Raw genomic sequence first — 25,755 nt, forward strand, 5'->3', positions numbered from 1 at the left:
AAAATAATCATGAGAGGAATAAATACAGAGATACTGAAAAAAAGGTAAAGTGACAGGCAAAGTACCAAATTAAAGTGAATATATGATGGGGTACAACTATTGAGACACAATGTTGTATTAGTATTTCTGTAGCTTTTTAAGTTTAGGCTCTTGCATTCCATTGTTTGCTACTACTTCCCCTGTGAGGTTTCTTACATTAACCATGAAGCAGCCTGTGGTACCACAAGGTTGAGTTTAGAGTTTATCTCTTAACAATCAAAAACGTTTGCCAAATATTGATGTCTTATCAGCTTGCACATTCACCTTCTTTTTAAAATTATTGACTGATTAGGATTTAAGAAACTACATTTATGTATAATTCAATATCTGTTTTAGGATTGGAGGTGAATCTTTGGCTGTAGCACAAAACAACTATGCCGTCTTGTGGTTTAAAGGAAAAGAACTTAATATGGTTTTTGGACTACAGATGAGTTTTGCTAGAGTTGGTTCTACAGTTAATTTTAATGTGATGGAGCCATTGTATTCCTGGGTTAATCAGTACTACAAAGGCTATATGTGTATTGGTGTTGTACTCTTCATTGGTGAGAATTTGTATTACATTTATTTTTTCATATTTGTGATTTTTCGTGATTTATTTCATTTTAGTTTGTTAAAATATAGTAGTTTTACGTATTTGGTGTTTCAAAATATTCTCTCTTATTTCAGTTTTCTCACTGACTTACCTGTACAGCTGTGTCACAGTTTTAAAAAAACCTGGTGTTGTACTTTGTCTCTTTGATGTTCAATCATAGTAGAGAGAGGATAACTAAGGAGTCTGAGAGTGATTGTACAGTGGTAGAATGCAGGATCAGTTTTTGAAAGGAATAGATTTTATTTTTTGACTGATATCCAGATTTGTTATTCCTTTCGCCTTCTCCAAAAATGGATGGACTGATTTCCAGTCAATTTGCAGCCGTGTCTGTTAGGAGGAAAACTTGTGTTTTGTCCTTAGTGGCCTTTTTGCTATCACTACCTTGAGTCAACCAAAGAAAAGAGTGAAAAGAGTAGACTAAGATATAGGTAGTTGCGTTTGTAGCTATCATGAAACACAGACCAGAGAAGCAAATTAGTAAGCCTTTGTGAACACTGCATGGTAAACTTGGTTAGTTGATGCATTTATTATGTATTTATCGGAACATTAGTGTGACATACACAAGAATGTTGAATTTAGCTGCCAGCAGAACTTATAGAGGATAATGACAGGCTGCAGTAGTTTGGATATACCTATTGACACATAGAATGAATTGTACATAAATAGATAAGAAAATAAAATCCTTGAAACACCACAAAATATACTGAACACATTAACAGAAGCGTAGTCAAAGATTAGCTCACAAATCTGCAGAGTGAAGTCAGAGAACACTGAGGAAAAGATTGTTATTCCAACAGGCAAAGAGGTGCACTTATATTAGGTTTATAGTGACAGTTGTGTGGGGCTATGCAAAGCATAGTTTGGATACACCAACTCTGTCCCCATCTTAATTCATTTATTTAATCTGGTTATAATGCAGAATTAATGAAACCTTTGAACATTTACTGAATTTTCCATCCATATTTGGCAGAACCTGATAATAATATTAAAGAATCTCTTGGTAGTCTTAAAGCCTGGTGCCTTGAGAGGGGGATGATGTATGGAGAGTAAGCTTTGTCGCCAAAATGTAGTGTTAGAAATGACACAAATCATATGCAGAAGTAACAAAAACTAAGATGTTTCATATAAACTTGATAAAGTAATATTTTGTACATATTACTTTGTCATAAATATCCTGTTTCACTGGTATATGAGTAGAGTTCCAGTTTTACTTTGCGTACTGTTACAGATTCCTGTTGACACATTCATTCTGCACTCACCCATACTATTTTGCCCAAACTATGCAGTTGTTAGTGTGATATATCAAGTGTGTGCTGTACATTATCTTTTGCCTCTGAATGATATGTCTCTTGGATGATCTCAGCAGAGTATACTTTGTTACAAAACTGTTGGACAGATCAAAATTGTTAGTAAAAGCATTTCCTGTGAACAGCGAAGAACCAGGTTTTAACATGTAATGATAGTGTCCCAGTAGGATTACTTCTTTACTCTTATGCCTTGCTTAACTCATACCTTCTAAACAAAGATTTGTGTGTGCACTGTACTGTGGTGTTTTACCTGCTGATGTTTTTGGGAACAATATTACTGTATAATTGTTCAAGAAACGTGGAGGTATGAGTACTAGCCTTGGGAAATATTTCTTGAAATTTGTTTAAACCTACTGTTTTGTTGCATCACAATGTGATGTGAACATGTCCAGCACAAAATAATAATAATAATAATAATTTACTGCCAACATCCAAACTTTGAGTAACTTCAGACTTTTTCTGTCATGCATCATAGACATATTGTGTGCCATTGCTGTTCCAGAACTTATGCTCTTCTGGGTGTAAAAATAGATGCAATTTAAATAGAAATTTATACATGATGTACAATTAATAAGTATTGATAGAAAATAATTTGCTGTATTTTTTAAACATGTTATATATATATATATATATATATATATATATATATATATATATATATATATATATAAAAAAATAGGGAAACATTCCACACGGGAAAAATATATTTAAAAACAAAGATGATGTGACTTACCATACGAAAGCGCTGGCAGGTCGATTGTTTGTTTTTCTATCGACCTGCCAGCGCTTTCGTATGGTAAGTCACATCATCTTTGTTTTTATATAGAGGGAAACATTCCACGTGGGAAAAATTACATATAAAAATAAAGATGATGTGACTTACCGAACGAAAGCGCTGGCAGATCGATAGACACACAAACATACACACAAAATTCTAGCTTTCGCAACCAACGGTTGCCTCATCAGGAAAGAGGGAAGGAGAGGGAAAGATGAAAGGATGTGGGTTTTAAGGGAGAGGGTAAGGAGTCATTCCAATCCCGAGAGCGGAAAGACTTACCTTAGGGGGGGGAAAAAAGGAAAAAAGGACGGGTATACACTCGCGCACACACACACATATCCATCCACACATATACAGACACAAGCAGACGTCTGTATATGTGTGGATGGATATGTGTGTGTGTGCGAGTGTATACCTTTCCTTTTTTCCCCCCTAAGGTAAGTCTTTCCGCTCCCGGGATTGGAATGACTCCTTACCCTCTCCCTTAAAACCCACATCCTTTCGTCTTTCCCTCTCCTTCCCTCTTTCCTGATGAGGCAACAGTTTGTTGCGAAAGCTTGAATTTTGTGTGTATGTTTGTGTTTGTTTGTGTGTCTGTCGACCTGCCAGCACTTTCATTTGGTAAGTCACATCATCTTTGTTTTTAGATATATTTTTCCTATGTGGAATGTTTCCCTTTATTTTTTTTATATATATATAATATGATGTCTCAAAATAATGTATACACTCTTTGAAACTGAATATTTCTTTAATTAAAGGAGATAGAAATACAATACAGTGTTTGTGGTGTACCCTATGGTCCAGCTAAAGATGGTAAATGTTCAAAACGATCTCCTTCCGCTGTGTTACACCATCGACAACAACTTATAATAGACTGACGTGCTAATTGTTCCTAATGGAATAGAATCACAAGTTTGCTCAATTTGCTCATTAAGGGCATCCAGTGTTTGTGGTCTTGAGAGTACCCCATAAAAATAGGTCTAGAGGAAATAAATAAGGAGATCGTTGTATCGGTCTGATACAGAATGTGCAATTGAGAAATGCCCTCCCATAAAACAGTCAATAAGACTAGGAGTCATCAGATGCAACATTTTTAGGTAAGAGTCACCTGAGTCAATGTTTCCAAAGAAGTACAGCCTGATTAACCCTCTAGAAGACAGCCCACACTAGTCCCATACTCCTGGTAGACTAACATGCCTTTCCTCGGCTTCTCACTGGCCCAGTACCCATAATTATAATGGTTAATTGCTCTGTTAAGTTTAAAGAAACATTGCTTCATCCGACCAAAGCATTAGATCTTGAAACCTAACTCTTCTTCACATCTCTTAGTGATCCTTTCACAAAATTCACTTCACCTATCAGGATCATCCTCTTTAACAGCATGGAAATGTATTGGACTGTAAACTTAAGTTTCTGAGCCCGGAAAATTATATTAATACTGCTTTTGCAGATTCCACCCTCACTAGAGCATTACCTCACAGGTTTTTCGGAGATTGTGTGTATGCCTGGATCACTGCATCAATACTTTCCTTGTCCGTAGAATGTCTCTTTCTTCCGCAATCCTCTTATCCAGTCCCGTTCTTTCGATGTCAAACTTATCTCGTATTCTTTTAACTGTTACCCTTGTTGGTGGTATTCCAAATTCAACCCTCACTCACATTCTGTGTTTTCCAGTAAAACTTTAGCACCCATTTCCATTGATCCAATGATAATGTCATGTTTGTTTACAATTCTGAAACAAAAGAAAGTGTTTTTACATTTTTCACCGCTTTCTGAATTATTACCCACAAAACTGTACTTCTGTCTCCTTCAGTTAAAGAGATATTCAGTTTTAGAGAGTGTATACATTATTTTGGGACACTCCGTATTGGTTAAATATTAGAATTATTGAAATATCTCAATATTGAAACTTTGTACTTAGATTAAGACTGTTTATCAGATGATAGTTCGAACTCGCACCCTTGGCATTCACAAGCAGTCCTCTGGCAGTCGGATTTATCCAAACACACTTCACAGCATGACTCAAAACAGCTTCAGTTGCAGTGCGCTATGTAATTTTAACCTCTCAGAAAGTTTCACTACACCATACCCTCCACTCCAAAGTGAAGTCAGTGTCCTTACATCTACTAATTGTTTGATGAACTCTCTATGTAATAAAATACATTATTATTTTACTTCTATGACTTGCCAATAGCAGTTAATATTTTAACTCCATATTTATTTTTCTCTGTGGTAGTAAATACCTATAGAAAGAACAAATGGATTAGATAAGGCTAGTTTGTGCATGCTGAAATAAGAGGAGGTGGGGGAGGGATTGAGGTTCAACAAGTTCATGTGGCACAGGAAGGTACAAAAAATAATATGTGTAGAAACATAAGACTGAAGGATGAAGGGTGATCAATTTGAAGATCTAGGAAACAGCAGGAAAAGCGTGGAAACCTGAGATGCAGCAACAACAATCCGTGCGCTCATGTAACTGTGTGTTGTGCATGAACAAAACCATTGATAGAGTGATTCACAAGACAGAGCATGTCCGATTTGGAAGGTGATGGATAAAACACAGGAAAGAAGATGGAGAAAAGGACAGACACTGAGTAAAGTAATGTGTTGGAGAATAGTAGAGAATAGTAACAAAAGAAAACAGCGTAGGGTTGTGGGATGGAATAAAAGCCATTAGGCAGAATATTGAGTGGAAAGTCCAGAATGTAATAGCAACAATAATGTGAAAAGAATAGATTGCTACCCACTATATAGAGGAGATGCAGACAGGCACAATGAAAATACTGCTATTTATTTAAGCTTTTGGCCAAAAGATGCACGTGCGCCCCCCCCCCCCCCCCACACACACACACTCTCTCTCTCTCTCTCTCTCTCTCTCTCTCTCTCTCTACCACTGTCTCTGGACATGTAGTGCTGCTTGTGGAAGCACGCAGGGATGTGATGGTTACAAGCTAGGACTGCTAGGTGCAGTCAGGTGGTTGCATGGGGATAGAAATAGGGAGGGGGAAAAAGACTAGTGGATGCGTTGGTAGACTAGAAGACCATCTAGTACTGGAGTGGTAGAAGAGAAGGGTATAGGTAGGTGGAGGACAGGGTCTAGCAAAGTTTGAAGCTGGCGGTATTACAGGAATGTAGGATGTACTGCAGGGAGGACTCTCACGTGCGCAATTTGGAAAAACTGTTGTTGGTAGGAAGGAGCGAGGTAGTGAAGGCTGCGAAGCTGTCATTCAAGTGAAGCACATTGTGTTGGGCAGCATGTTCAGCAACTGGATGGTCCAGCTGTGTAAGCAATTAGTATATGTTGGCAAGAGTTGAAGGAAATCCTTCACACTGGTAGTTTCAGAAGGGGGTAAAGTGAGAGGTGGGGAAACTCATTTTCTCCTTCCAGCCTCCACCTTGTACACTCTACAGTTAATTTTCTGTTTTCAAATGACTGCTGTTACCTAGGTTTCAAAAATAACTTTGATCAAAACTACGAATAAATTGTAACTGTTTCAGTAAGAGAACTTTCTGTCCTTTGTTGAGATCACTTATTTTGCCACTGCATAATTTCTTAGTGTTGTATGTGAGATTATGACGTTTAAAGTTCATTATAAAACATCTTCAATATTTTTGTACATTTTCAGCATCAGTAACTTGCATAATGTCCCTCGTCTCTGCTATTATTCTGGCATACTTGGATAGACGAGCTGAAAGGATCCTAAAGAGAACGATGGTCCAGGATGGAGAAGTGGTGAGAATAACAGATGTCAAAGATTTTCCTGCCATATTCTGGATGATTGCCATTATCTGCATTGCATACTATGTGGCCATATTTCCTTTCATCGCACTTGGAAAGTATGTCCTGCGGTTCCTAGATTTTGTTAAGGTTTTTTTTATGTTCCATATTGTTTTATGTCAGTACTGCACTGAGTTTCTTCTTTCATTTTTTTCTACAATTTTGATTTTAAGCCAAGCTTTTTTTTAATTTTATTTTATTTTGCTGATGAGCTGGTGCCAGCTACATATGCAGTTAACTTTAGTTTCGAACAGCGCAAGATGCTACAATGAGCCACCTAGTTGTTGGTAGCGTTAGACTGTCTGAAAATAGATATCCATATTTCATAATAAAGGTTCTCTTATTTTGAAGAAACATTAAAATAGGGAATTGTCTTAGTGCCTAATTGCTTCTGTCATACAATTATATATAATATGACAGTCTTATTGAACTGACAGTTGGGATATTCTCTCGAGGAACCAACTTCACAGATGATAATTTGCTCTGGCATAATATTGAAAAAATTGTACTGAAATGTCTGCCAGATAAGATCACTTGACTTTATGTACATGTTGTATCTGGGTTTCAGTAACTAAGGATGTCTTGACCAGGTTCATACCGTTGTTATGTTAACAGTATCAAGTGCCTGCTATACTTTTTCTTTCACATTGCTCATTAAATTAATAAGTCTTGTAATAATGTATGCAGAGACACTGGTCTTCCTTTGCTTTGATAATTGATTTGACAAAGCCCAGTTATATGTTCACTGCATGGACTTTAATTGAACTTTACATGTTTAGTATGTTTTTAGGAACTACTACCTTTTTAAAATATGTTTTACGTACTTCCTAACAACAAATGTATGTGTGAAAGTGCTTCTTATACATGCACAGTGATAACTTTCATTTCTTAAGTAAATACACTACTGGCCATTAAAATTGCTACACCAAGAAGAAATGCAGATGATAAACGGGTATTCTTTGGACAAATATATTATACTAGAACTGGCATGTAATTACATTTTCACGCAATTTGGGCGCATAGATCCTGAGAAATCAGTACCCAGAACAACCACCTCTGGCTGTAAAAACGGCCTTGATACGCCTGGACATTGAGTCAAACAGAGCTTGGATGGCGTGTACAGGTACAGCTGCCCATGCTGCTTCAACACGATACCACAGTGCATCAAGAGTAGTGACTGGAGTATTGTGACGAGCCAGTTGCTCGACCACCATTGACCAGACGTTTTCAATTGGTTAGAGATCTGGAGAATGTGCTGGCTAGGGCAGCAGTCGAACATTTTCTGTATCCAGAAAGGCTCGTACAGGACCTACCACATGTGGTCGTGCATTATCCTGCTGAAATGTAGGGTTTCGCAGGGATCGAATGGAGGGTAGAGCCACGGGTCGTAAGGCATCTGAAATGTAACGACCACTGTTCAAAGTGCCGTCAATGCTAAAAAGAGGTGACCGAGACGTGTAACCAATGGCACCCCATACGATCACGCCGGGTGATACGCCAGTATGGCGATGATGAATACACGCTTCCTATGTGCGTTCACCGCGATGTCGCCAAATACGGATGCGACCATCATGATGCTGTAAACAGAACCTGGATTCATCCGAAAAAATGACGTTTTGCCATTCGCGCACCTAGGTTCGTCGTTGAGTGCACCATCGCAGGTGCTCCTGTCTGTGATGCAGTGTCAAGGGTAACCACAGCAATGGTCTCCGAGCTGATAGTCCATGCTGCTGCAAATGTCGTCAAACTGTTCGTGCAGATGGTTGTTGTCTTGCAAAGGTCCCCATCTGTTGACTCAGGGATCGAGACGTGGCTGCACGATCTGTTACAGCCATGCGGATAAGATGGCTGTCATTTCGACTGATAGTGATACGAGGCCGTTGGGATCCAGCACGGTGTTCCGTATTACCCTCCTGAATGCACCGATTCCATATTCTGCTAACAGTCATTGGATCTCTACCAACGCCAGCAGCAATATCGCGATACGATAAACCGGAATCGCAATAGGCTACAATCCGACCTTTATCAAAGTCGGAAACGTGATGGTACGCATTTCTCCTCCTTACACGAGGCATCACAACAACGTTTCACCAGGCAACGCCAGTCAACTGCTCTTGTGTATGAGAAATCGGTTGGAAACTTTCCTCATGTCAGCACGTTGTAGGTGTCGCCACCGGCGCCAGCCTTGTGTGAATGCTCTGAAAAGCTAATAATTTGCATATCACAGCATCTTCTTCCTGTCGGTTAAATTTTGCGTCTGTAGCACGTCATCTTCATGGTGTAGCAATTTTAATGGCCAGTAGTGTAGTTGACAAATTTTAAGTCAGTATTCCTGCAAAATTAAACTAGCTCTGCATAGTCCATTTCTTGAGCTGTTAAGACAGTATTCCAAATAAAAGGGCTGTTAAAATTCTGTAATATTGTAACATCATGGACAATACAGGGTGTTTCAAAATTCTTATTATGGACCTATGAAGCCTTGTACTCACCTGGCATCTAAATTGTGCAACATTCGATATGGACAGTATCCATATAGCAAGATTAACAAAGACCAAAAAATGTTGACTGGTGGAAAAAAATTTGTGCAGTCGCAGATTTTTGTACATTGGTAGGGGGTGTGTCATGAACTGCATACTAAACATCCTGAGTGGGGGGGGGGGGGGGGGGGTATTTAAAGGTGTTTTTTTTAGGTGTTTCATGATTATCTAGAAAACTGCGACATCTAGCAAAAATGACGAAGAAATATTGTTTATACAATATGTAAGTGCAATAGAACCATATTTAGGAATACATTGTGTTCTGAGAGTGTAATGGGGGAAAGCCGGGGGGGGGGGGGGGGGGGGGGGTTGCCAGATTATGGTCTTGCACTTCCCTCTTACGTAGGTCTGCAAAAAGAAGAAAGCAAGCTTGTGAGTCCCCATTCTCTCTACAGCACTGGGTTACATATAGCAACTATGGGGTATGAAACTTCTGGAAGATTAAAACTGTATGCTACATTGAGATTTGAACTTGGGACCTGTGCCTTTCGCAGGCCAGCACTCTACTGACTGAGCTACCGAGCTACCCAAGCATAATTCATGACATTCCCTCACAGGTTTACTTCCACCAGTATTTCACCTCCAACCTTCCAAATTGGTCTCGGTCTGGCACACAGTTTTGATGTGCCAGGAAGTTTCATATCAGTACACACTCCACTGCAGACTGAAAATTTCATTATGGGGACTACAGGGTGTTTCCCAAAGTTATACCGGTACTTCCATAGCTCCTCTTGTGAATCATTAGTGACGCAGTGTGCACAACTTTCCCAGGGGGAGTTGATTATATTCAACAAAGTGTGTTAAAACTACATTGGATACAAATAAGAGTCGCTAATAATGCAAATGCAAGAAACGCATGTGGGCAGACACTACGTACATCTCTGCACACTGTTCTACACTGCTACAGTGGAAGTTGATTTGGAAAAGCCTGAGCTTAGACACCTTGTCGGGCAGTTGTAGCGTTTTTCCAGGAGAGGTGACTTCCTCCACTATGAGCACTGTCCATGCTGTTTACTGACAGACTATACCCTCCCAACATTTTGTGTTCATTTCTGTTACGGAAGTAGGCAAAATAACTTAACTGATCCTATGTTTATGTAATATAGTTCTTTTCACTTTATTGAGTGAGTGCTGTACTTGTGCTGCTTGATACCTTCCTGATATAATAACTGCTTCATGGGTTCACAGGCATTGTGCCATTATAGTGTTGTACAAGCTGCACAGTATTTCAAGGAGACAGTTGCTCATCATCTTCAGGTGCCTGCTGATGTGTTGCTGCAGAGTCTCACCAATATATTACGCTGACTCACTAGGAAAACGCAGGTGCCAAGGGGTGGGCCTGTAACATCATCGTAGATGAATCATAGAGCATGACGACATCCAATGCTCCCAGCTGGAGAAATGGCCCCCAGTCTTTGCATGTGCAACTCCTTGGACTCTGATTCTCCATCTGTGTTGACTCGGATTCATTCATCTGCAGCTGATGATGCCTTAGTAGGGCCAGTGCTGGTTCCCATGCCTTGTTGAGTTGAAACCCAAAGTTTCTATTAATCAGGTCATTACACATATTTCATCTGCGTCTTTAATGATGGATTCCCAATATGTTCTGGGACCCAGCATTAAAGATGCAGTCAAAATACATATAACGACCTGATTAATAGAGACACTGAATTTTAACTCGGCAAGGTATGGTACCCAGCATTGATGGTACTGTGGTAACATCAACTGCAGACGAACAAATCCAAGTCAATGCAGATGGAGAATTGGAGTCTGCACACTTAAACTGGGTGCCAACACTGCCCGCACGCGAGCTGAGACATGACTTGCAGCCGCGCCATCCCCGCATCGCACATGCGAAGACTGTGGCCTGTTTCTTTGCCAGGGAGCAGTAGATGTCACCTTGTTCCATTATTCATCTGCTATGGCGTTACAGCCCCACCCCTTGGTGCCTACGCTATTTTCTAGCAAGTCAGTGTGTATACTGCCAAGCCACTGCAGCAACAGGTCAGTACGCACCTGAAGATAACAAGCAGCTGTCTGGTTGAAATATTGTGCAGCTTCCACAACATTATTTAACGTGGTGTCTGTGAACCAGTGAAGCAGTACTATACTTATTTGAAATTGCTGAGAGCTTTTATGTAAAATATATTCTTTTTAAACAGTGGTTGAAAAGTGTTTAATTTGTAAGTCTGATGTTGACTGGACCCTATGTAGTGCTGATGGGAACGGGTTGGATTGGTAAGTATGGCATCTTACTGCTGTCTGTTATTGTCACCATATTGTAAAGCCATGTTGTAGTCATTTGGTGGTGAATTAATGAATGATCAGGAAGTTATTCAACTTCTCTCACCATTGTGCTACTGGTAAATTGCATAAATCTCTTCCATTCAGAAATTGCTGGCACTTGTTAAGTGGGCTGCACTGAGTGGAACCACTTACCACACATCCACAGTATGTCTTCCAAGGAGGGTGTGAATATATCTGATGGAAAGGGACTGATCATGTTCAGTATTCTGCTGTAATGCATTGCTTGACTGGAGTTGAAATATATCAAGTTCTATAACACCTAGGGGACATAATTCTGTTGCAGAGGGAGACAATTTAAGCCTTTGGGCCTCTTCATGTTTTGGAGAGCTGAGGCTGAGAGGTGATGCATTTGACACCCTTGATCCTCGCACTGACTGGTCAGGAATTTTAGTGCGTTGTTCATTATCATTCCCCTTACCACTGAACAAAGATTTGTGACTACACAATTTTTTCCCCATAATTTTCCTTAGTGGGCTGGACTGATACATTGGTACATTGTATTGTCATAGTCCTTATACAAATTCTCTCATCCACACCTACTGCTGATTTACCAAAACTGGAAAATCTTAAAAGAAACTGGTTATAATTGGAACTGAGCAGCAAAGATAAGATAAACAACAACAATGATGGTGATAAACAACAACAATGATGGTACAAAATTAACATGTTGTTTTATTATACGGATGAGGAAATATTAATTTACATATAATTTTCAGTTGAATTATAAATAATATGTGCACATTTAGAATTAATATTTCTCATTACAGCACAAGTAGAAATCAGTGGACTGTATTGTATAAACTGTGAAACAAGGTAAAATGTGCTTACTTCATAGTGTGTCTGTCCATTTTCATTGCCTTAATTGCAGTCTGTTTGCTGAATTCCCCTGGATTCCATGACTTGTAATTGGTGGTAACCAAACCACTTTGACTTTTTTATAGTAGTTCTCTTCTGAATTTTGATTTTTAAATTGTGTGTTTTTTCCTCTCTTTTGTTGTGACATTTCATAATATCTGGTCAAGTGCACATAGCATGCTTCTTTTTGCTTCTGTTTTTGTATTCTTGTGATCTCATATCCCAAAGGCATTTGAGGGCCTGGAAATCTCCAGTTATTTTCAGTGTTGTCTCTGTGGCAAGTAGAAACTAAATCAGAATACATACAGACTACAATAAGTCACATAACATTGTCACACGTTTTCCACTTCAATAAGGAAATGAACCTGTAACTTCATTGTGACACTTGTAGAGCATGAGAAATATGTCATGGAACAGTCCTGAAACTTCTTCTGTGAGTCATGCTCCACAACTTTTGTTGCTAGGTGTGTACGAGGCTTAAATGTTGTAGAGGGTACTTGGCAGATAAAGTTTTGATAAGAAACTCTGATACGAAAATATAATGTTTTGATATAAAATAATTGTTCATATTGGATAACTTTCAAATCTCCCGCTTACAATATTGCACAAACTGAGAACAGGGTGCCATCGTCAGTCTCTGTTGTAATTATGACACCACATACTGTTTTTGCCTGACTACAACAATGATGTGAGAAACTGTTACGTTTGCAACTACGAAGACTGAGTGTGGCGCTGCATGGACACACTGCACGCTAGACATTGAAGAGGATGTCCTCTGTTATGTGGAAAAGATAAGTTCTTGAAACATTACCAATGCCTTGAACTCCTGTAGAGAACACAGGTCAACTTCATTTCTCCACTCTGTGTGCATTTTGATGTGGGAGATCTGAAAGTGATCAAATCTTTGAATTTATTTTACATCCAAGTGGTACATTGGTTCCTTATCAAAACTTGATCTACTAAATCCCCTCTACAATCCCAAGAAGCCTGTAATAGGAATTGTGAAACATCCTATGTTTTGAATCTCCGGACATCAGCAGTCCTTTTTTCTCTTTGTGAAGGAACACATTTTCTTTTGGTGTCAAAATTCAGCTCCACCACTCATGTTTTATACACTGTATAATCACGGGTGTCACCACACATCCCAAATACCATGTTATGGTGACAGTTGCCAAATTCAAGAGACTTGTGATTGGTAGGCTGTTGAGAGCATCAAAATTATCAGTGAAACACAGTTCACATTTTTTGTACACTGTTGTTGTTGTTGTTGTTGTTGTTGTGGTCTTCAGCCCTGAGACTGGTTTGATGCAGCTCTCCATGCTACTCTATCCTGTGCAAGCTTCTTCATCTCCCAGTACCTACTGCAACCTACATTCTTCTGAATCTGCTTGGTGTATTCATCTCTTGGTCTCCCTCTACACTTTTTACCCTCCACGCCGCCCTCCAATACTAAATTGGTGATCCCTTGATGCCTCAGAACATGCCGGCAATCCCTTCTTCTAGTAAAGTTGTGCCACAAACTTCTCTTCTCCCCAATCCTATTCAACAACCATTAGTTATGTGATCTACCCATCTAATCTTCAGCATTCTTCTGTAGCACCACATTTCAAAAGCTTCTATTCTCTTCTTGTATAAACTATTTATCGTCCATGTTTCACTTCCATACATGGCTACACTCCATACAAATACTTTCATAAACGACTTCCTAACACTTAAATCAATACTCGATGTTAACAAATTTCTCTTCTTCAGAAACGCTTCCCTTCCCATTGCCAGTCTACATTTTATATCCTCTCTAATTCGACCATCATCAGTTATTTTGCTCCCCAAATAGCAAAACTCCTTTACTACTTTAAGTGTCTCATTTCCTAATCTAATACCCTCAACATCACCTGACTTAATTTGACTACATTCCATTATCCTCGTTTTGTTGATGTTCATCTTATACCCTCCCTTCAAGACACTGTCCATTCCGTTCAACTGCTCTTCCCAGTCCTTTGCTGTCTCTGACAGAATTACAATGTTATCGGCGAACCTCAAAGTTTTTATTTCTTCTCCATGGATTTTAATACCTACTCGGAATTTTTCTTTTGTTTCCTTCACTGCTTGCTCAATATACAGATTGAATAACATCGGGGAGAGGCTACAACCCTGCCTCACTCCCTTCCCAACCATTGCTTCCCTTTCATGGCCCTCAACTCTTATAACTGCCATTTGGTTTCTATACAGATTGTAAATAGCCTTTCGCTCCCTATATTTTACCCCTGCCACCTTCAGAATTTGAAAGAGTGTATTCCAGTCAACATTGTCAAAAGCTTTCTCTAAGTCTACAAATGCTAGAAACGTAGGTTTGCCTTTCCTTAATCTAGCTTCTAAGATAAGCCGTAGGGTCAGTATTGCCTCACGTGTTCCAATATTTCTACGGAATCCAAACTGATCTTCCCCAAGGTCGGCTTCTACTAGTTTTTCCATTTGTCTGTAAATAATTCGCGTTAGTATTTTGCAGCCATGACTTATTAAAGTGATAGTTCGGTAATTTTCACATCTGTCAACACCTGCTTTCTTCGGGATTGGGATTATTATATTCTTCTTGAAGTCTGAGGGTATTTCGCCTGTCTCGTACATCTTGCTCACCAGATGGTAGAGTTCTGTCAGGACTGGCTCTCCCAAGCCCGTCAGTAGTTCTAATGGAATGTTGTCTACTTCCGGGGCCTTGTTTCGACTCAGGTCTTTCAGTGCTCTGTCAAACTCTTCACGCAGTATCATATCTCCCATTTTATCTTCATCTACATCCTCTTCCATTTCCATAAATTGTCCTCAAGTGCATCGCCCTTGTATAGACCCTCTATATACTCCTTCCACCTTTCTGCTTTCCCTTCTTTGCTTAGAACTGGGTTTCCATCTGAGCTCTTGATATTAATGCAAGTGGTTCTCTTTTCTCCAAAGGTCTCTTTAATTTTCCTGTAGGCAGTATCTATCTTACCCCTAGTGAGATAAGCCTCTACATCCTTACATTTATCCTCTAGCCATCCCTGTTTAGCCGTTTTGCACTTCCTGTCGATGTAATTTTTGAGACGTTTGTATTCCTTTTTGCCAAATAATGTTGCAAATAGTAGTGGCAAGTGAATATGTACATTCTGATGTTTGGTTTTCTTAGTTTTCTGTACCACATTTTTAACTGATAACAAGATACAATCCAATAGAGTATTCTCACAAATATGTAATTATCGTGAATGATTGTTGATTAGTAGACCCAATATGTTATGCTAGATGTTGTATATCTAATGGCAGGTCTCCTTTTTGTTGATAATCTCCATAATAGAATGAATGAACTGGATAGTATTGAATTACTAGGTTATTAATATCATTACCTGGTGTGGGTCACAACATACTTACTCAAAAGCTGACGCTCAAATCAGAGGTGACACTGGATTTTAGGTCATCCATTTCTCAATACAAGAGTGGCTGCATGCAGGAGTGCAATGGTGATGGGGTCAGCTGAGATTTTTCACCTCTCTGTGGTTGGAGACAGTACAGAACGACTTAGATGTTAGGCTGAGGTGGCAGATATGGTGGTGTTAAGGAAATGAGACTTTGGTTTAGCTTGCTAGTTTGCTTTTTATTACTTGGTCATGAGTTTGCAATGAATGTGCAGAAGAGCAGAGACTTTGGTTTATGACTTAAGTTAACATAGATGAACTTTACATGATTCTCAAATCAGTTACAAGAACAAATGACCACCCTGGCCCATCACTTTGTTAAGATTTTTGTAAGCACAGTAACATATGGTACTACAAACCATGAACCATGCTAGGACCAGATTCTGTTGCTCTAATTGAAGCCTTTAAGTTCAAGTACTCGCCTAAATGTAAGTGAAATTCAGCCACAGGTACAGGTAGATACATGTATGATGGAAATCAGTTACCCTAGTCCAGAGGTACAAACAGGCAAGCTTTCTTAGTGTACAGGCTTTATTGAGTGTAATGCTCACGTAATATCTACTAGGTGGTTGGTCATCTGACTGGAATTCTCCTCTGTCTGGAAGGAACTCTCCCCTCGTCTGCAGCTCTCCCCTCGTCTGCAGCTCTCCCCTCGTCTGCAGCTCTCCCCTCGTCTGCAGCTCTCCCCTCGTCTGCAGCTCTCCCCTCGTCTGCAGCCCTTCCCTCGTCTGCAGCTCTCCCCTGTCTGCAGCTCTCCCTAGTCTGTAATCTGCCTTGATCGATGTTTGAGGGCCTCTATTTACGGCATTTGGGGCCATTTGCTTACAGATGGTAAGTGACTCTGTCTCTTTTTACCTCTGGTACACCATTAGCGATTGTGAAGTCTGTGGTTTCTCAATGCAAATGACCTCTTAATGGACTGGTGAAAGTGTCTTGCACTGTACATCTGTCTATAAGTTTCAAGGCTTACTGCTAATATTCATACTTGATGATTTTTTTTTTCTGGAAACTCTTGATGATTCATCCTATACACCTCCCGTACCAGGAGAAAATTTGTCCTCAAATCTTATGCATTAATTCTGCACTTTTTTCTTATACAAGTTATATTGGTGTTTTCATACACGGAGATAAATAAATGAGTTTCTCTTTTCTTTTATCAAATAAATATACAAACATGTTTTTTTCAATTAATACAATTACTAGAGTCCTGTAACACACACATGTACAATCAGTTTTCTCACCTTTTCCATCCTTCATTTGCGATCTTGTGTATCTGGTGGCGAAGCACTGTGGTTGGAAATAATTTCGCTTAGGGGGTGCACTTCTTGTGAGATTTTCCTATGAGTCATATCACAATTTATATGCACAAGGTCATAATGTTTCCCTTCTTTCCACTTGCTGTGCTGGTTTTTGCATCTTGACTTGTCTAAGAATCACTACTATGGTTATGAGGGTAGTGGTGGTTGCTAATGCATAGATGGAACTGTATGTTTTCCAGTTGGATCTCTCAGTCTGTGCTACTCTTTTGTGTAATCGTAACTTATATTCTAATTCATGCATGCACTGCCCTAGCCCTTTTAGGTCCTGCAAGTGTGTATGCTCTCAGGTGTAGGAAAACGCAGTTCTCGATCTTCGCCATTATTTGCATGTATTTTAGTTTTGGACTGGACCTCCTTCATGGTTATTTTAACATTGGGTGGTATGTGCCAGAGGCCTCACTCAGTCTGTATTGTCAGATGGATATGTAGTCTAGTCTCTTGCCATATTCCATAAACTTTACTGAGAATGTCAGTTTACTGTCCCTTTCATGATTGTATCTATTGGTTTACAACTATCACATAACAGTGGTAGTCTTTCATCTTTGTGGGCTACATAGACCCATTCATCCGGTTTGGGGGGTGGGGAGTCAAAATTTTATATGCTCACTCATATAGTATCTGCTGTTGGTAGTTGGTCATCCAAGGCTGCTGTTTGGAACTTTCCTTGCTCTGGATCTCTGTCTTGCTTGAGAGCATCTGTGTAAGGCATTTGGGGCTGTTAGCTTACAGATGGTATATGACTGTGTCTCTTTTTACCTCCAATTCGCCATCAGTGAGTGTGAAATCAGCAATTTCTCAATAAGTAGGACCTTCTAGTGGACTGACGAAAGCAGCTTGCACTGTACGCCTTTAAGTTACAATGTTTACTGCTAATATTCATAATTAGATTTTTTTCCTTTTTTTATGGCAACTCTTCATGTCTTGGTCATTACAGTAGCAACCTTCTGTAACAAATCAATCATGTGTTTGCACTGCAAATTTTGGTGTTGCTTGGACTTAGGTGACAGGATTTTTGATAAGCAATTCAGCCAGTTGGACCATTGGGAACAGGAGACTTTGATCTGACTGGATGTATAATCCACAATGTGAAGAGAAGAGGATTTGTCAAATTTCATGGAGTATAAGACTTATCAGATGAATCACATTACTTGTAAGTTTATTCTAACAATCTCAGTGGCAAAAGCTAATTGCCCCAAATGAGGCGTCTCCATGAAAGTGACCAAGTCTTGATGCATGACTACCATCAGCTGCTGGTGCTAATCTTATGGTTCTCTCTCCAACTCACCAGCCAAAGTTCACTTTATAATTTGTCAGCTAATTATACTAAGTTTCTACCTTGAATCCTGACTTAAAGAGTTCTGCACAATTTCCCCTTAGATCTCTGCCATAGCAGTGAAATAAGATCTCGTCTTGATTGGCTGTCTGTGAAGTAATGATACTCTTTTCACTCTTGAAAGCAATATCAAGGGACAGACGTATTCTTTTTACTATAGGATATCAATGAGGTAAGGCTGCTTCTCAGGGCTTTTGTTAGCCACCAATGACATGGAGTCCCCACCATGGGGCCCCTCACTTTCTCTCACCACCTATGCTTTCTTGCCGAAAGTGCTGCCTTCAGCATTAACAGAATTTGTCTATGATTGGTATTCTCTCTAGCCTCCTCCAGCGTACAAACTCTTGAACATACCTGTTGTCAAGGCACCCTCTGTCCAAGCAATGCCATTGACAGGATCGCTCTGTTTGAGACTCTGTTTATACATTCATCACGCAGATGGCTGCCCGGAAGACTAGCACCTTGGTGCCATTCCGGACTGATTAGAAAACTTATTGTAGCTTCACTTGCCAAGTGTGAACATTTTGTCTCTTCTTCATTTATATTACCTGTCAAAATTACTACTTAAAATTGGTCTTCGTGTGTTTAAAACAATAAAGGTAAATTAACTAAAAATAAAATCAATAGTGTTTTGATGAAACATTATTAATTGTTTAATTCATCCAGTAATTATTGGAGGAAGATTGGTAAAGATTAACATATATGAGACTTAGGAGGCATCCAAAACTAGGTGCATGCCTTAGCCATCACTTTCGCCAGTACTGATATAAAAATTGATATGTGATGGATTTTGCTGTCTGAAATTGCTAATTTTTGCAGCAAGCATCTAGAGGGAAGTGAGTGGTGTAGATGAATTCCAGTTTTGAGGTGCTGGTAGCTGTCACACTGCCCATTTCAGTTGTTATAGTTGTGTTTTGTAAATACAAATTCAGTAATGTAAAAACAACTAGAGCTAGTGGTGTTAGTAAATTCAGCAAGAGTTGAATGGGACTTAATTGTGGAGATGCAGGGGAGAGTTTTAAAATGATGAAATAGTGTAGTTTATGCAAAACAATAAATAAGCAGCAAGTATTCTGTAGTCAGTGTTTTGGAGACTCACTGGATCTGATTAAAAGAAGAAATCAAAGCATTTTAAAAGTTGTTTTGGTCAATGTCCTAGGAGGGAAGGTTGATATTTTCATGAAATAATATTGAGGAAGTCCAGAGAGCCAGCATTATGCATCAGATGTGTAAGATAACTGACCTCTAGTGCCCCCCAGTGAATGAACTGATAGGTGCTTCTTTAATTTAATCAAGGTGACATTGTTGCTATATATTTTGATTGGATGGATAAAAAATCTACTCACCAAGCAGTGGCAGAACACACACATAAAAGGAAGTTATAAATGAACAGATTAGCACATAAGGTAGAAAACAGATGACAGTTTGAAAAAGACAGGCAACAACAAAGACTGACAAGACGGTTACATAAGAAGGAATGATGGCTACATGGGCTAACATAACAACGAAAACAATCAATTTTTTACAGTATAATGTAATTAAATAGATGAAAAATCTATGCTCTAAGCAGCAGCAGAACACACACATAAAAGAAGGTTATAAATGAACAGATTAAAACCTAAGGTAAAAAAGATGACAGTTTGAACAAGGTGGATGACAACAAAGACTGGCAAAAGGGGTACATAAGAAAATTGATTATTTTTGTTGTTACATTAGCACATGTGGCCATCATTCCTTCTTACCTAACTGTCTTGTCAGTCTTTGTTGTCATCTGTCTTGTTCAAACTGTCATCTGTTGTCTACCTTGTGTGCTAATTCATTCATTTATAACATTCTTTTATGTGTGTGTTCTGCAGCTGCTTGGTGAGTAGATTTTTTATCTATCCAATTATATTGTCAAAAATTGCTTGTTTTCATTGTCAGTATATAAGTTTCAGTTAATACACATTTCCTGTCACTAAACTCTGTAATGATGATCATCTTGCCAGTAAAAAGATCAGCAATCTACAAAGACTTCAAGGAGTTTCATATGATGATACTGTGCATGCATCTTGGTAAACACATGTTAATGTTGCTGGTATATTCTAGTTTGATGAGATACCTTGTATCCATTTATTTTCTTGTGGTATGTGTGTCCTTGCTTGGATGAATATATTGTCTTAGTATTTGTTTATTTTCCTCTTCTGTGTAGATTTGGTATTGTACTAGAAATTTTGAAGGTGGTAGTCATCCAAAATACATGAAATATTTAAGTTCCATAAATAAATTGTGTTCCAGAGTAAACTGTTTCATATGTTTATAAAGTTATTTGGTCAGCTCTCATTGCAAACAATTAATAAATACTGAATCTACTCTGACATGGTTTCACAATGACCAATCATATATTGGCATCTACTTGGAAATACAAGTATTTAAAGGGTAAAATGTATATTTGACACAACAAACAGTCATCAAGCCACAGTCACCAAAACAATGAAATTATTTAAAAGGTTACATAATGAAGCACTGAGTTGTCAGTTTCAAATGTAATCACAAATGTGAAAACTGTATGAATAATAGCAGTCACACTTCTTTCAAATATTATGAAAAACACACTAAAACCAGTAAACTGAAACAAAGCAGCAGAAACAGGTCACAGGATGCCACGACAATTCTTGGGAGATCAGTCATTTCACACCTTAATGCAGTGTAAATGAAAATTGCATCGGGATGAAACACATTATATAATTTTGCATTACGTCCTGTAGCAATGCAATGATCATTTTGCAAACAAAAGTCTCACACAACTGAAAATAAAAAAAAGAAAGTGCATTTAACCAACATCATGGCAAAAGCTCCTATGAGATACATAGTTATCATTGCCTCACCGTAATGTTATAATGTGCAGCAACCCCAAACTTAGAACACAGCACACAGTCGTACTGCGTTCTGCTAGTGAATTTATTATTATTTTTTTTTTTCCTTGTTCTCATTCATAAAAATAGGTAGGTGGTCACTTAATGTGTTTGTAAGTGTTGAAGCTATATGATGTCACTTTGGCACAGACATATGCTATGGTGCATAATGCACTTGTGCAATAGCATAGATCTTGAGCTGCGTACCGTATGAATTGTTCTTTGGTGTCTGCTATACTTTTATGATATATTGTTTGTTTGCCTTGCTTATAAGTACTTGTGCTATGATTTTTCTTTGGCATGGTTCTCTGTTATGAATCAATGGCTTATTACATATTCTGCTTTCACTGTTGTAGGTGGTATGTCTTACCTTATAAGATACTCTGGTTTCCTGCCTTATTTACAAGCATTATTGCGATATGTCACTTGTCTGTCCTACTGTAAAAGATACTGGTGGTTTGCCTTGTGTAAAAGTATTGCTCTGATATGTCATTTTGCCATAGTTCAGTATTATGAATCAATATTTTATTACACATTCAGTATTCACTGTCATTGAGGTGTTGCCTTCAGGTCAGTGTCACTGCCCTTTTATATATTTATTTGCCTTTGCAGTCATTTGTGGGAATAAGAAGATACGTATTGTCAAATAACCTATGAACTCTCGCTACCTACAATGCACATATGCAATAGCTCACACCTCATGCTACCTACTGCATTTTTTGTCTTCACTTGTTGTTATTCATCAAATATAGGTTTTCTGCCTCATTTTGTGAATGTTGTAGTTACATGCTGTTAGTTAGACTTGGTTATATACTATGTGCAGAATTACATATGCAGTGTCATAGACTTTGAGCTTCCCACCACATTAATTTTTGTCATTACATATTTTTTATTATTATAAAATATACAGGTGTATAATATAGTGTCACTGTAACACTGTTCTGTACTGGATGCACATTTGTTGCACATTAGGTCAAACATAAAAAGATCAATTATGACTCACTTATGAACCCCCCCCCCCCCCCCCCCCCCAACTGTTCCTTTCCCACTCCATATAATGATTATACTTTTGTATTGCCACTTTGCATTACAGATGCAATAAAACTGGATATTGCTTATTCTGTGCACAATTATATAAAGTGAATAATAGACAGCATTGCAATGATTAGTGTAGGGTTACCATTTTGTATTGTATTTACATCAATATTTATGTTGCCATAGTGCTGCACTGTAAGGAAATGTCGCTGTGTCACTGTCATGTGCTTGGAGTTTAGTCAAAAACAAAAAAAATCGAGTGTGACTCACTTGTTTACTCCCCCCCCCCCCCCCCCCCCCCCTCTCCCCCTTCCCGCCCTTCCTATCCTAATGCATGGGATGGTCATGCATTACAGGTGTCATTAATTTGTAGGAATTGCTTATTCTGTACATATCTATGTAATAATGAGTAATAGATGGCATCATGATAGCAAACATAGGATTATCACTTTATATTGTATTTATAACAATATTTAGGTTGCCATAATGCTGCACTGTAAGGAAACTTCTTGCTGTAAGCTGTTATTTTTGACAGTGATGCTTGTTATTGTAGACACTCTATAGATCCCTTTTTTCCTTCTGTTTTTTTATGCTACACGTATGCCCTCTAGTGATTTGATGTGCAACCAGCTAGCTGAAGCAATGTCATGCTTGTAGATTAGTCTTGTGTTAGCCCCAAGTGGGAGTGCATCGCCTTTGTAATATTTCATTAGCAGAACACAGTAAGATTGCATGCTGTGTTCTAGTTTTGGGCTTGCTACATGTTGTAAGATTACTGTGAGGCAATGGTAACTACTTATCTCCTGGCAGCTTTCGCCACGATGTCAATTAAATGCACGTATTTTTTAATTTTCGGGCGTATGAGCCTTTGTTTGCATCACTGCAGGACCCAATGCAAAAGTATATAATATCTTTCATCCTGATGCAGTTTTCATTTACACTGCATTAAGGTGTGAAATGACTGGTGAGCCAAAAATTGCCACGACGTCTTGTGACCCGTTTCTGCTGCCTTTGCTTCAGTTTGCTGGTTTTAGTGTATTTTTTGTAATATTTGAAAGAAATGTGACTGCAGTTATTAGTGCAGTTTCCCAGGTTTGCGGTTACATTTGAAACTGACAACTCAGTGCGTTGAAACAAGTTATGTAACCTTTTAAAAATTTCATTTTTTTGTGAATGTGGCTTGATGACCGTTTGTGGTGTCAAATAAACATTTTAAATTTCATTCAATCACACTTCTTGATGACAGTTATTTTGAAGTATAAAATACTTAAAGTATGTTGTGCAGATATAGTTCATGAATGGGGAAATAAATTTGTTATTGTTTATAGATGTTTGATGAGCTTGATTTTTTTCCTTTTCATTCTGTGTTGTCTTTTTTCCATTTGCATCTCAGAAGGCTGCTTCTGCTTATGCATGGACCAACAGATTAGAGCTTTTGCATAATTAGTTTCCATCAAGTTACATTTTTGAGGTGAAAAATCTACCTTAATAAAACTCTACCTAGAATAAGTAGGGAAAACACTTCCAGTAAAATATTTCTATTTCATTGTCTAAATGTTGCAGATATAATTCAGAAAAACTATTTGGATAATCTGTAGCTAATTTATTAAGCTGAGTTCAGTACATTATTTTGCAGTTCTTATTGTGAAATTATTCTCATTGTCGTCCTCAAATGTATTATTTATTTTTCAGGGTATTCTTTGAGAGGAAATTCTCTTTTTCTCCAGAACAAGCAAATCAAGTGAACAGCATTCTATATGTAATATCAGCAGTTGTGGCACCAGTCTTTGGTTTATTGGTTGACAAAGTTGGGAAAAATGTATTCTGGGTGTTCTTGTCAATTCTGATCACTATTGGCAGTCATGCACTTTTGGCTTTCACCTTTGTGAATCCCTATATTGGTGTGGTGAGTTAAATGATTATTAATATAGTTTTTTAAATTAGTTTATGCAAAGTTCTTTCACAAGTAGAGAAGTCCAAATAGATTGCAATCTGTGATAGTCAATCTTGTTGTGAAATACAGTATAAACTAAAGTATGACACAACAGTGAATTGGTAAATTTCACTGTAAAAAGTATGGTACAAACTTTCACAGGCATAACAAGCAGTTCCAAAAAAGCAAAATCAACAGAGTAGACCAGAATAGCAGTATGAGTAGTTTTGTATGCAGAGATGGTAGACAGTCAGCCAGACAGTACACTGTGTGCGAAGAATTGCTTGAGCAGCTCATTACATTGGTATAAGTAGACGGCTGTAGTTTAGCCTGGCCAGGTGGGTGCTGGCTCTAGCATCATGCATGGTAGAGCCACACTAGATACAGTGGTGTCGCTTTAATGGTTGGTCCATGTTCCTAGCATCTGGGCGGAATCTGAAATCAATTGACATGTGCTGTGGTTTCACGGCATGGTGCATCCCATCGTTGTAGGAACAGAGAGCAACCTGGTTGTGACTGTGAATGGCAAAGGTGGGAGTGCCATTGACAGTTTGCAATGCACACCGAAAGACATTGTAGCTCAGCTGCTTACCACAGCCCTTTCACCTTAAAGAGGGCAAGGAGCAGCACTGCTTGGCGTGGTCCAGTGCTCGGCATGATGCCGAGAGGTGCGCTGGACAAAAGCGATGTCCAGGAAGTGTTGTGAGAACATGCTGACTTAACCAGCTCCCAGTTGGCCTACGTGGCGATGTGTGGCTGGAAAGAGCTAGTATGGCAGTGGTTCCTGTGCTGCAAGGCACGCAATTTCCACATTAGTCTCAAAACTGTAATAGTACCGGTACTAGAAGTGCTGCTTGGGAAGACCAAGCTGTGCTCCCTGTTGTAGCACCACTGGTGGCAGGTCATCTGTGGGTGGCCTAGAAAAGGACAGGATTTGGAGAGAGAAAAAAAATGGAGACAGAGATGTAGAGCAATCTTGTGGACTGTCACGGTGAGGAGCTTCTGGAAGAGTGGTCAAGAGTTGTGGTGGGCGGTGACCCTGGCACAGGTGGAATTGCTCTTAGTGTCAGGTCACTGCCCTGGCACCTGTGTCTAAGGTGGAACACCCAGTGACACCTTTGCTGCTGGATATGAGCAGCAGAAGGCACAAGTGTGTGCTTGGCCGGGGCTGTAGAGCAGCCATGATAGACTCTTCTCCCCAATAGGTGTAACCCTGCATGAATGCTATAATAGTGGCTTCTGCACTGGTGGAATGCCTGTTTATAATGTAGTGGAACCTGGAATAAGTGTCGATGATTATCAACCAGGTTGCATCAAGAAAAGGGCTGCCAAAGTACTGATGAACTCTTTTCCAAGGCTGTGATGGTGCCAGTCAGGGAGGGAATCACTGGCACGGTGCTGCATGCTGTGTTGCACACATGGCAGTTCCATATGAGGTGCTGAATCTGCCTGTCAGTGCCGGACCAGTAGGTATAATGCCTGGCGAGCAGCTTGGTATGAAATGCAGCCCAGTGTCCATGTTGCAGGAGGCCTATGGTATTTAGCTGAAAGCTTTCAGGAATGGCTACTCACAGAGAGATTTGGTTCACTGTTAATAAAATGTCAGCA

The 25,755-nt window shown here is 39.1% G+C and overlaps 1 protein-coding gene across 3 annotated transcripts in view; it reads left to right on the forward strand.

Moving 5' to 3' along the window:
- The window catches only part of LOC124592760 (major facilitator superfamily domain-containing protein 1-like), a 123,303-nt gene that overhangs the window by 56,399 nt on the left and 41,149 nt on the right, over nt 1-25,755 (forward strand). For all 3 annotated transcript variants that reach the window (XM_047131868.1, XM_047131869.1, XM_047131867.1), the window contains exons 5-7: nt 376-581; nt 6,343-6,553; nt 23,907-24,120. In XM_047131868.1, coding sequence (XP_046987824.1) covers nt 376-581; nt 6,343-6,553; nt 23,907-24,120 — 631 coding nt within the window. The remainder of the gene's footprint in view (nt 1-375; nt 582-6,342; nt 6,554-23,906; nt 24,121-25,755) is intronic.

This window comes from Schistocerca americana, chromosome 2, assembly GCF_021461395.2.
Source record: "Schistocerca americana isolate TAMUIC-IGC-003095 chromosome 2, iqSchAmer2.1, whole genome shotgun sequence".
NCBI lineage: Eukaryota > Metazoa > Arthropoda > Insecta > Orthoptera > Acrididae > Schistocerca > Schistocerca americana.